General features: G+C 45.7%; 2 protein-coding genes across 2 annotated transcripts in view; one reads left to right on the forward strand and one right to left on the reverse strand.

Moving 5' to 3' along the window:
* The window catches only part of FGD1 (FYVE, RhoGEF and PH domain containing 1), a 41,255-nt gene extending 35,229 nt beyond the window's left edge, over positions 1-6,026 (forward strand). The window contains 6 exon segments of the mRNA XM_037512347.2: positions 1,178-1,208; positions 2,008-2,109; positions 2,463-2,588; positions 2,765-2,926; positions 4,441-4,584; positions 5,110-6,026. Of these exon segments, the coding sequence (XP_037368244.1) occupies positions 1,178-1,208; positions 2,008-2,109; positions 2,463-2,588; positions 2,765-2,926; positions 4,441-4,584; positions 5,110-5,415 (871 nt within the window). The 3' untranslated portion in view covers positions 5,416-6,026.
* TSR2 (TSR2 ribosome maturation factor) lies at positions 3,305-10,497 on the reverse strand. Its single transcript, XM_037512348.2, has 5 exons — positions 10,388-10,497; positions 10,141-10,231; positions 7,943-8,034; positions 7,237-7,407; positions 3,305-7,003 (listed from the first exon to the last, which is right to left on the reverse strand). Exons 1-5 carry the CDS (start codon positions 10,469-10,471, stop codon positions 6,869-6,871), a joined length of 573 nt encoding a protein of 190 aa, XP_037368245.1. The 5' UTR covers positions 10,472-10,497; the 3' UTR covers positions 3,305-6,868.
* Between the last annotated feature and the right edge of the window lie 1,155 nt (positions 10,498-11,652).

Raw genomic sequence — 11,652 nt, forward strand, 5'->3', positions numbered from 1 at the left:
CTCCTTTTCTTTAGGCAAGATTTTCACAGTGAAATGCATAGGTCTTAATGGTACCATGGATGAATTTTGACAAGTGTAAACTCATGTGACATATATGCTTTTTAAAAAAAGGGAATGTGTTTTATTTATCCAGTTGTTGGAAAAGTCTTGATGTATTTTTTTCTGTTTTTGAAGCAAAAATGCATCATGACTTTTCTGACAACCGAGTATGTTATACTCAAACTTAACATGTTAAAAGTTTTCTATATCATTAATGTTCTCTGGCAGTAATGCTATAGCATCATTTCTTTTTTTCCCCCAATTTCCCTTTATTGGCAGCTTCCATTTCACCATGATAAATAGCATTGAAATGGCCATTCTTGTAGCTAAATATTAATTCACATCCTTAATTTTTTACAAAGTGATTCTAAGGATGTTGTAAGATTTTCCTACTAGAAAATGCATTTGATGTCTGGAGTGTGGAAGGGATGTGGATGCAGATGTAGAAGAACTTATGTACCATACCTAGTGAGTAGTTGATGGGACTGCACTGAGGAGCCTTGGAGACCACAGGGTAAATACACACCGATTGAGTATGTAACACACCAGGGATTATGTTGGGCATTTTACAAGTAACCTCATTACTACTCAGAATTACTGTGACTGATAATTATATATCATCTCCATTTTAAAAATGGAGAAAATGAAAAAAAGTAATTAACAGCCCTTTTTCCCCAAACTTGATATTCCAGCAGCAATATTTATGGTTTCTTGTTTGTTTCATATTCTTAAACACACACTTCACCTATACCCCTCTACCTGAAGCCTAACACCTCCTTGAAGGAATTTTCCTTAGCAACCCTCATCCAAACTCTAGGCTAGGACAGATCTTTTCAGGGTTCCTCAGCAGTATTGTCACTGTCACAGCACTGATACCCCTGGGTCATCCTTGTCTATTTACCCCACTAGACTATGAGCTCAGTTTCCTCACAGAATCTGGAAAGTAGCTGTTGAATAAATAAACCTAGACAGGCTAAGTGACTTCACTAATGTCACACAAGTAATAAGTGAAGGAACAAAGTTATATCCAGGTCTGTCTGACTCCAAAACACCTGCTCTTTATCACTACAGTTGCTTTTGGTTGGTCTGCCTAACCCAGCATCTTTCTTTCTCCCCTCTCCCCCACCCCTCTGCACAGGACTGAAGAGGAAAAGAAAGACTGGGTCCAGGTAACATCCAAGAAGGCTTTGTGGTAGGGGGCTGGAGGAATATTAACAGGTCTCATAGATGTTGGTGGACTCTCCCCTAAAACTCATCTTTTTTTTTTTTAAGATTTATTTACTTATTTATTTATACAAGCACTGGGTACAGTCAGAAGTGCGGGAGGGTGAGAGAATTCACCAGAGTGGGGAACAGAACAGGCAGACCGACGAAATACACTGCTGAGGGGAGCAGCGGGCACGGCAGGAGAGGTCTGCGTGCCACGTGGGACCCTCGCTGGTGGCCGGGGATCAAACCGGTGCTGCAGAGGCTGTGGGCAGCTTTGCAGCCCAGTGCTCAACCGCTGCACCACCAGGCGAGGCACCCCTAAAACTCATCTTAACAAAATGAGTCTGGACAGCTGCTTTCCAACAAACTTAACCATTCCCATTTTACAGATAAGCAAACTGGAGGTCCAGGGGTTAAACCAACTCTCAAATTCTCCTTTTAGAAAGTTGATTCCTCTGAGACTATAACCCCAGTGAGTTAAGCCTTGTAAAACCATAAACCCAGACAGTGGCCAGGAAGGCCTTCTGAAGATTTTCAGCCACTGCCTACCCCCACCCGAACCACATTTCACAACTATAAAAACAGACTTGGATTTGGAAAGTCCCTTTCCAAATCAAAACCATATGCCTAGCAAGGAGCACTGCTGAACCTAGAATCCAAATTTTCTGATTCTAAGTTAGTCATTGGAAGATGAAGTGAGGGTGAAAATGTGTGGGTTATGGGGTGATCTGACCTTTTTTTTTTAACACCTCCCCCCAGGCCATCAATTCCACCCTCATAAAACATGAACAGACGCTGGAAACCTTCAAACTGTTGAACTCAACAAACAGGGAAGATGAAGACACACCCCCTAACTCTCCAGTAAGATTTCTCACTAGGACCCTTTCTAGACATCCCTCAAAGTCCCCCACCTTACTTGAGATGCTCCTTTCCCCTTCTCAGAGAATAAGGACCAGATAGGCCAGAAGCAGTCTTTTGTTGGTAGGGTCATGGAGAAATCACTGGGATACCAAGGCCCAGGAAGTGACATGTCTTCAGTAGCACAGTGAGGTAGGGGTAGAAGCAGGATTCAAAAGCAGGTATTCTGGATGTGTCTACTCCCCCTTCCCCACCCAAAATGATGACCCAAACATTGGGGTAGGGGCAAGGGCTGTCTGTGTTGGGCTGGGCTGAGGAGTAGCTGTCTCTCACCTGAGACCTGGCCCTTTCTCCAGAACGTGGATCTTGGGAAGCGGGCACCTACACCCATTCGAGAAAAGGAAGTCACCATGTGCATGCGCTGCCAGGAGCCCTTCAATTCCATCACCAAACGCAGGCACCACTGCAAGGCCTGTGGGCATGTGAGTGTTGGGAGGCAGGGGCAGAGCTAGGGAGGGGGCAGACTAGCAGCCCAAAGACCCGTTTCTGAATGGGCACCCTCTGAGAGGGGGAAGGCTGTAAGTCCACTGTGGAAGTTGGTAAACTGCAACAGAAGGCCAACTAGAAACAAGCTGCTCTTGCCTACTTGTCACCCCAGGTGGTTTGTGGGAAGTGCTCAGAGTTCCGGGCCCGCCTCATCTATGACAACAACCGCTCCAATCGTGTGTGTACTGATTGTTATGTGGCATTGCATGGGATGCCTGGGAGCAGCCCAGCCTGTAGCCAGCATACGCCCCAGCGCCGGAGATCCATCCTGGAGGTAAGAGCCACACCCCTAACTAACCCTCCCACATGCACAACCCAGGCCCCAGCCACCCACCCAGTGTGACTGAGGCCTGGGCATCTCAGAAACCATAAGGTGCCATATGCATCCACTGAACAAGTGACCCAGGCTGCAGTAAAATGAATGCAAGAGTGAATGAAAGGTAGTAATTTAAGTGCTTTAGACATTTGATCCTCGCAGTAACTAAAGTACCGATTTCATTATCTCTGTTTTACAAATGAGGAAACTGAGGCCCAGAGAGGTTGTTTGCCCAAGTCACACAACCACTGAGTGGTAGAGCTGGGCTTTTTTCATTTTTATTTTTTTATTTTATTATTTTTTTAAAGATTTATTTATTTATTTATACAAGCACTGGGTACAGTCAGAAGCGCGGGAGGGTGAGAGAATTCACCAGAGCGGGGAACAGAACAGGCAGACTGAACAGAACAGGCAGACTGATGAAATACAAAGCTGAGGGGAACAGTGGGCGCTGCAGGAGAGATCCCACCATGTGGGACCCTTGCTGGTGGCCGGGGATCAAACCGGCGCTACAGAGGCTGCAGGCAGCTTTGCAGCCCAGCGTTCAACCGCTGCGCCACCAGGGGAGGCCCGAGCTGGGCTTTTTCTAAATTAACAAATTACCTATTCTTATTACAAATAGGTTAGGGACACTGAAGAAAATTTAATAATATAAAAATATTGAAAACATTATTTCTTCCTACCCCGGGATTACTGCTATAAGCATTTACCCAGCCTCTTTCTAGGCATTTGCACATATAATTTTGGCCTTTTTTTTTTTTTCACCAAATCTAGGTTTTTTAAGATTTATTTAATTATGCACACAAAAACTGGGGTAGAGCCAGAGGTGTGGGAAGTGAGATGATTCACCAGAGACAGAGTGGGGAACAGAACAGACAGATTGACTTAAATACACTGCTGAGGGGAGCAGCAGGTGAGACAGGTCTGCTGCACCATATGGGTCAGCTCCCTAGGCAGGAATCCAACTCGTGCTGCAGTGGCTGCGGAGAGCTTCATAGTGCTGAGACTTAACCCCTTACACCACCAGGGAAGCCCTCAAGGTATTCTTTTAACATATAAAGTGAGTGCTTTTTCTGTGCCAGGCACCTTAACCATAATGCAGAGTGGCCTCTAATTATGAGGGAATGGATGTGTGATGAATCATGAGCAAAAGATGAGCAGTAAATGCATAAATGACTTGAGGAATAAATGAACTGATGGAAGAATGCCTGACTGGCATTTAGATGCCCCGCCCCCCGGCCACTGAGAGCTGTATACTTCCATCACTCTTAAGTCAGCAGCCATGTCTCAAGTTCAGCAGACAAGCCTGGCTTTAAATTTACTGCTTCACTGGGTAACACTGGGCAAATCAGTCCTGCCAGCTGAGCTTCAGCATCCTCATCTGAGATATGAGAATAACAATCCCTATGCTGAGGGAGTAGCCAGGCTGAGCCTTCTATCAACACTTATGCTCCCCATGTCTCTGGCCACAGAAACAGGCCTCAGTGGCTGCAGAAAACAGCGTCATCTGCAGCTTCCTGCACTACATGGAGAAGGGCGGGAAAGGGTGGCACAAGGCCTGGTTCGTGGTCCCTGAGAATGAACCCTTGGTGCTGTACATCTATGGAGCCCCTCAGGTATGCATCCTACTCCTTTGGGTCCTTTCAGCCACCTAACAAAATCAGGCAGCTCCTTACCCCCTCAGTCCTTTACGTCTCCCTTGCCTTGGAGGGCATGTTGAGCCTAAGGGGAAATCAGAATCTCCCACTCTGTGAGACAAAGACCAGCTAGAGACAAGAAGTGATTGTAGGCCAACATAGATAGGGGAAACTGGAGTAAATTGGGGGCCTAGCTTCCTGGAAGAAACCTGAGTGGGGACTGGACACTGATTGGTCCAGTTTGGAGTAAGGAAAATCAAGCAGATGAGGGCAATAGCTTACTAAATACATTATTTGGTATATTGCTAGAGATCAACTCAGTTGGTTTTGGATGTGTATAGAAGTAGGCATTTGAAATAGCCTTCATTCTACCATCAATTCAGATATTTTCCTCTTGCTATAAGTGATGCAATGTAAGGTTCTGAAGCAGGGGAGGGGAAGAGTAGATAAAAAACCATTGAGAAGCCTAGGCCCAAGATGACCTTTGCTGTGTCTGTTCCACAGGATGTGAAAGCTCAACGCAGCCTGCCCCTCATTGGCTTTGAGGTGGGGCCTCCTGATGCAGGGGAGAGGCCTGACAGGCGGCATGTTTTCAAGATCACCCAGAGCCATCTGAGCTGGTACTTCAGCCCTGAGACAGAGGAGTTACAGCAGCGCTGGATGGCTGTACTGGGCCGGGCAGGCCGTGGGGACACATTCTGCCCAGGGCCCATACTGTCTGAGGACAAGGAGATGGAGGAGGCATCAGTGGCAGCTTCAGGAGCCACTGCTGAACCACCCGAACCTCCCCAAACCCGAGACAAGACCTAGACGGTTTGGGGATAACTGAGGCCCTTTTGCCCCACACTCGAGTTGCTCATGTTCAATTGGGGGCCCCAGCCTCCTCTTCCCAGCTCAGTCAATACTTGAACTCCCATTATGGGCACTTTCAATCCTGAATGCTGGGTCTCGGGTTTTTTAATTCATCTTTTCACAAAGCGTGAGCTTTTTAAAAATATTCCTACAGTGATGTTAATTTTTTTAACCCATTCCCTGGGAGGGTGGAAGCTGTTGCTAGACCCATCTGAATTAGGCCATGTTCCCTCATCAATACCCTACAGATCCTGCTTCCACCCAATTCCCCCCCAAAATTGGTGGGGGGGCAGATCTGGTTAAGTGCCATGTCTGCCACTGGCCCATAGCCCCGGCCTACTCCTGCCTCTTTAGCCAGTGTCTTCATGTGGGGTGCTGACCAGACCCTTCCTGCCTCTTCCATGGCTTACAGTTTCTATCAGCCCCAAAGGTACCCAGTATTTTATCGTCCAGACCCATGGCAGGGCCACTGGGCAGGACAGGGGAACAGGGGTGGGATTGGGTGGGGGGGAAGACAGTGGATACTCTTTGTTTTTTAAAGAAAAATACAGTTTATTTCAGGCTTACAGAAACTTTCAGAGCGCTGCTGTGCTCCATGTGTTTGTCCAAAATACCAGGCTGCTAGGGTAGGCCCAGAAACTGCTCCCTTGCTGAGCTCAATTTACTGTAGACCGATTCCAAGGTTATTCACAGGTAAAGCCACATATTAAACAGTAAGGTATTATTTATTGAGGTCTTAAGCCTCATCCCTGGACTTGAGTGGGATGAGATGAAGAGTTTAGAAAAGAGATGGAAGAGAAAACAAAGTCCAGTCCCCAATCTAGCCACGGTATTAGACTTTAAAGGTTGGAGGCTGGGCTGCAGGAAAGGAGTGCTCTGGCAAATTCCAAGTACTGGGCAGGGGTACAACACAGCTTCTCTCAGTATATGGTGGAAGGAGAAAGAAGAGAGATACCACAGCTACTGTCTTTCACATCTTCCAACTAATTTCTCTTCTGTTGGCATGTTCATCTCACCACTCCTGATCCAGCAGGAATATTGGTTCTCAGCCTGGCCCTCTCCCTTCGCAAATCCACTTGCTCACTGTAACCAGCATTGAGCTTCTCCTCCAGCCACACCCACTCGTCTCTCCCTCTTCACAGTGTCTATACCTGAAAAGGCACTGTTCTGAGAAAACAGGCCTCTTCACTCAGTTGATAATTTAAGAGCCAAGGCGGGTGGTGAAACAGGTCTCGTCACCCCCAAGACCAAGGACCTTAGGCCTCTTCTTCCCCTGGAGGGAACTGGACAGGGGAACTGGGAGAAAGTAGGGATGGGGTAACCAGTTCAGGGGTTCACAACCCTCAAAAAAACCCTACATACAATCTCAAAATAATCAGCAAACAAAAGCCCAAACCACTTCCAGCCCCACTCATTTCTTTCTCCGGACAATGGTCCAGCCATCCTCCACTATATCTTCTTCCTTAATAGTCTGGGAGTCTGGACCCTCTGGTTCAGGCTGGGGGCCAACCCCACCTGTTGCTGCCCCATCAACTGTAGCTGTGACCTGGAGGAGAAATACAAGAGAAAGCTAAATACAATACCTTCCAACTATGGCCCCTGGAGACCCAGACCACCCTCCCAGCTTTGCCAGGACTGTGTCCTTAGGAAAGTTCCCCATCCTCTCTGTATAATACAACCACTACCACCACTTACCCAATCACTTCTTTATTAAACTAGCTGACCTCGCAGAAAATCAAGAATATCTACATCCCCCCACACAAGGGGCACCCCTTTTACCTCCATCTCCTCCACACCATCTGCATCATCCTCATCAGTCTCTCTGGCTGTCGAAAGTGCAGTGGCTCTGACACTGCACTTCTTCTGGGTGATAAAGGAGGCCATCTCCCTCAGAGCAGCCCCATCACCCCTCTGGAAATGATGGAACATGGTCTGCAGCTGTTGGCTCACCTACCAAAAAAACATCCAACTAGCTAGGCTTTTCCAGAGAACCTACAACACAACCAGCCCATGTTTGCAGCAAGAGCAGGGAGCAGTTTGGAATCTACCAGAAGAGAATTGGGTTCTTTTCTCCCCAAGGAGTTCACTAATGAAGCAACCACATATGAAGGGCTTAGATAAATGCCTGAAGCACTGAAGTAGGGCCTCTTACCAGGGAAAGCACTAGAACTGGGTTTGAACAGTAGAAAATAAAAAGGAAGGCAATCCCAGTGGGGGGAGGCAAAGGTGGAAATGTACCTGGCTAGATCTGCCACTGGGATGGGGGTGAAGAACTGAACTGGCTGAGAATGATGTACGAAGAGAAATAAAGGGGTTTGGGAAGGCTAGGAAAACTAGACCTTCTCCTCTAGGCACTAGAGAGTCATAGGAAGTTGTGCAGTACTTAAGAAAAGAGTGGCTAAAATCAAGAGCCAGCCCAAAACAAGACAGTTGAAGGAAAAAACTGCAGGATAGGAGATGGCAGTTGTGTCCAAAACAGGCTTACCTGGGGCAGGCTGCCATCCTCCACAACCGTGTCAAATTCATTGGTCATGAGCTCACCAAGGAAGTCTTCCACCTCATCTATCTCTAAGTCAGCTGAGTAGGAAAGGACACTTTGATCAAAGACCAGTCAAATTAATCACTGCTGCCTATGACTCTTCAATACCTGAGTCCATATCTAGTGGGTGGATAAAGGCCCAAAGAGTGACTCTTTATTTCACTCAAGTTCTCTGCATTCCAGGTTTTAATATGGTTAAAAAAAAACACTAAATATAAATACCTGATTTCCAATTTCCTGCACCCTACCAAACCCTCTATTCACACAGCATCCAGCCCTGCACTTGGATCTGGCGTATCTTAACTGGTGTTCTCTGTGACCTTCAGCAAGTTATTATCTCTGAGCCTGTTTTCTCATCTGAAAAGTGGGACTAACAGTAGCTGGTCTGTTATGAAGAGTTATCTAACACAACGCTGAGCACAGGGGAAACCCAAAATCCATGTTAATTTCCATCACTTAAAAGCTGAAGTTTTTGAAGTATAGAGACCCTTCACAACCTTGGCTCCACTGACTGATAAAGGAAGCCACAGACCAACGGAATGGGTAAGAAGTAATGGATGCAAGTATTGCAATAATGAAGTCATCATAGCCTTGACATCAACATCCTAAGCCAACATCCTAATGGCTTAGCCCTCCTGTCTGAGCTTCAGTTACCTTATGGAGCCATGCTCTTTCTTTTTCTGAATTAAAGAATAACTCAAGGAAGTTTTCCACAAAGCTCATTGCCTTCTGCCCTCTGGGAGAGCTCATTTCACTCCCTTGCCTTTCCTTACCACTCTAACTTAATATCTCCCAAATCCATTTCCAACTCTCTGCCTGTTTCACGGGTACCCCAGAACCACCATATCCAAAGCCAGACTCATCACTTTACCTTCCAAACCCACTTCTCATCCTTCAGGATTGCTTTAACTCCCTCAAAAGATACCTAATCCAGAAACCTGCCTCCTTTTCCTTCCTACTCTATAGCCAAACAATCTCCAAGGCCCTAATCCACCTTTTCATGACCATTGCCACTGCCCTTCTTCAGGCCTCATCATTTTCTAGACAGAAACTGCCTAATCATCATCTTTCCCTATCTAGTCAATGCTTCATCCTGCTTATTTTCTGAACTTTCTAGCTAGCAAATACCACCCTATTACTGATCTTAGAACCTGCCCACGAATTTCTATTACCCACTGCAGTGTTTCATAATCTGCTGGGTTTATGGGGAGCTATCCATAGACAGCTAATGGGAAAAAAGGCAAACAGGTTTCTTTTTGGTGGTTCTTATCTTTATCCAAGCCTTTAATATGTTAATGATATTGTGACTCTTTAGGAATTAAAGAGCTTTTCTTGCATAACATGATTGGCACTTTTTCTTCACTGAACATCTAAATGGAATTAGTCTTCCATAGCATGCATTTTGGCAAACACTGGCCTAAGGGATAAAATCAAAGACACATAAAGGTCTTCTTAGTCCCTTCCTAGTACCTTTTCAAGGGGCCTCCCCAACCTTCGACTTCATTCTTTACTATTCCTCCAAGCCGCAATCCACATGCAAGCAACCACATCCTTGCCACTTTCCAAATATAACATATCTCCTTATACCACAGAATTTGAGTGTTGCCTTCTCTGCCTCCCCTACCTAGTGAACTTGAATACCCTGAGCCCCTTATATCACAACACCTATAACCCTGTGTGTAAATGCCCATTTATTCGTTTGGATCCCTCACTAGATGGTAAGCTTCCTTCAGAAAAGAACTCTGCCTATTGTCATGTCTAAGACTGAAAAACTGAATGAAGAATTTTCTAAAAATCACACTATGCAAAAGCTCCTCCGCAGGGCCCGCAAGACAAGGACTTACATGACCCGCAAGACAAACAGCCAGATGTGATTACTGAACACTTAAAATGTGGGGCGGCCAAATTGAGATGTACTAAAAGTTTCATGCTCATGCTGGGAATTAGGAAACAGTCTGGGGAGGTAAAATGACTTGTCCAGTGTAATATCATGAGTCAGTGGCACATTCTACAAGGTTTCAAACCCTGTACTCATTCCACCTCGCCCTCAGGTATCAACCCACAACAGCTCAAGAGGAAGTGCAAGCGGTCCAGTACCCGACTCCCCTGGCCCCACACTGACAAGTCGCAGTGCCTTCACTCACCATTGCGGAAGAAGTATTCCTCCACAGCACCCCCCAGCCACTCGGCCTTTTCCTGGCTGTGCACTCCCCCGAAGCCGTTCTCCACAGCAATCTGCAAACACAGGCCCATGGCCACCACGTCAACCTGGGAGTCCGTTTAGGGTGGCGTTGGGGCTCGTAGTTTACGTCGCTCAGCCAAGCCTTTGCCCCGCCAATTCCTTTTCTCTCCCAGGCTCTAACCTTTATCCCCATCCGTTGCCCCACTTACCTGCAAGGCCGGCCAGGCCTCCAGCGCCGCGCGGACGCCAGCCCCGAACAGCGCTCGCGAATCTTCCCCCGCGCCCGCCATCATCCAGGCACGGACCACGTGACGCTACTAATACCCAATCCCTCCGCCTTGTGGCCCAGGCCGAATAAGCCGGAAGCCTAGTCTGAGAACGCAGATTTGCCTTTCTGCTGACCTGGCAGCAAGACTAGAGCAATAGAAAAATTTATCCGAGCAGTCGATGACACCACCACAATTTCTCACAGGTAATAATTACATCAAAGGACCCAGAAGTGGACGCCATGTGGGGCTATAGGTTCCTGACTTTGGGTACTACGCAGAAAAATTGTGGGGCATTTATTGAAGCTGCAGATTACAGCTGCCTTCGGCACACCCACCTACCCACTCAAAGTAATGAACCTTCTTTAGGGAGCATAAAGTAAAGGAAAATCCCTGCATTTTAAAAGAGCATCCTAGCGTCTGTAGAACACTGCATCCGACAGCATCAAAATGCTACTTTTTCTGAAACACTTTCCATGACAGACCAGGTGCCAAGCTATAAAGCATAAATCCTTCAAAAGGATTGAAGTCACACAAAGTATGTTCTCTGATTTTGGAATGGAATGATATTAGAAATCAATAGCAAGTAAATTTGTGAAATTCACAAACATGTGTAAATCAGCACACTCCTAAATAACAAATGGATCAAAGAAAAAATTACAAGGGAAATTAGAAAATATCTTGAATGAAAATGAAATCAGAGCATATCAAAATTTATGAGCTGCAACTACATCAGTGCTTAAACAAAATTTTGTAGCTATAAACACCTACCCATATTTAAAAATAACAAAGACCTTTTACTTTAGGAGACCAAGAAAAGAACAAAGTAATCCCGAAGCAAACAAAAGGAAGAAAACAATAAAGACTGAAACAGAAATAAATGGAATAGGAAACAGAAAAACAATACAGAAAATCAGTGAAACCAAAAGTTGGTTATTTGAAAAAAATAAAATTTAGCTAGAATGACTAAGAAAAAGAGGGAATGCTTTTCATTCCTGAAATCAGGAATGAAAGGGGACACCATGACTGACTAGTCAAGAAAAAACCATGTATCATGTGATACCATTTATATGAAATTTACAGAACAAACAAATCTAGAGACAGAAAAGAGATTAATGGTTGCTCAGGGATTGGGGACAGAAGAGTGATAGCTTGTAACTCTAAATGGAAACAGAATTTCTTTTTTTTAAAGATTATTTATGCATACA

Source organism: Talpa occidentalis, unplaced genomic scaffold (assembly GCF_014898055.3).
Source record: "Talpa occidentalis isolate TD23 unplaced genomic scaffold, MPIMG_talOcc4v2.1 talOcc4.15, whole genome shotgun sequence".
In the NCBI taxonomy this organism is placed as follows: Eukaryota; Metazoa; Chordata; class Mammalia; order Eulipotyphla; family Talpidae; genus Talpa; species Talpa occidentalis.

Coding starts and splice junctions, on each gene's coding strand:
- TSR2 (XM_037512348.2), bottom strand. CDS start 10,471: ATGATGGCGGGCGCGGGGGAAGATTCGCGAGCGCTGTTCGGGGCTGGC. Junction 10,232..10,387: donor AGGCCTGGCCGGCCTTGCAG/GTAAGTGGGGCA, acceptor CTGTGTTTGCAG/ATTGCTGTGGAGAACGGCTT. Junction 7,004..7,236: donor ATGGTGTGGAGGAGATGGAG/GTAAAAGGGGTG, acceptor TTTCTCCTCCAG/GTCACAGCTACAGTTGATGG.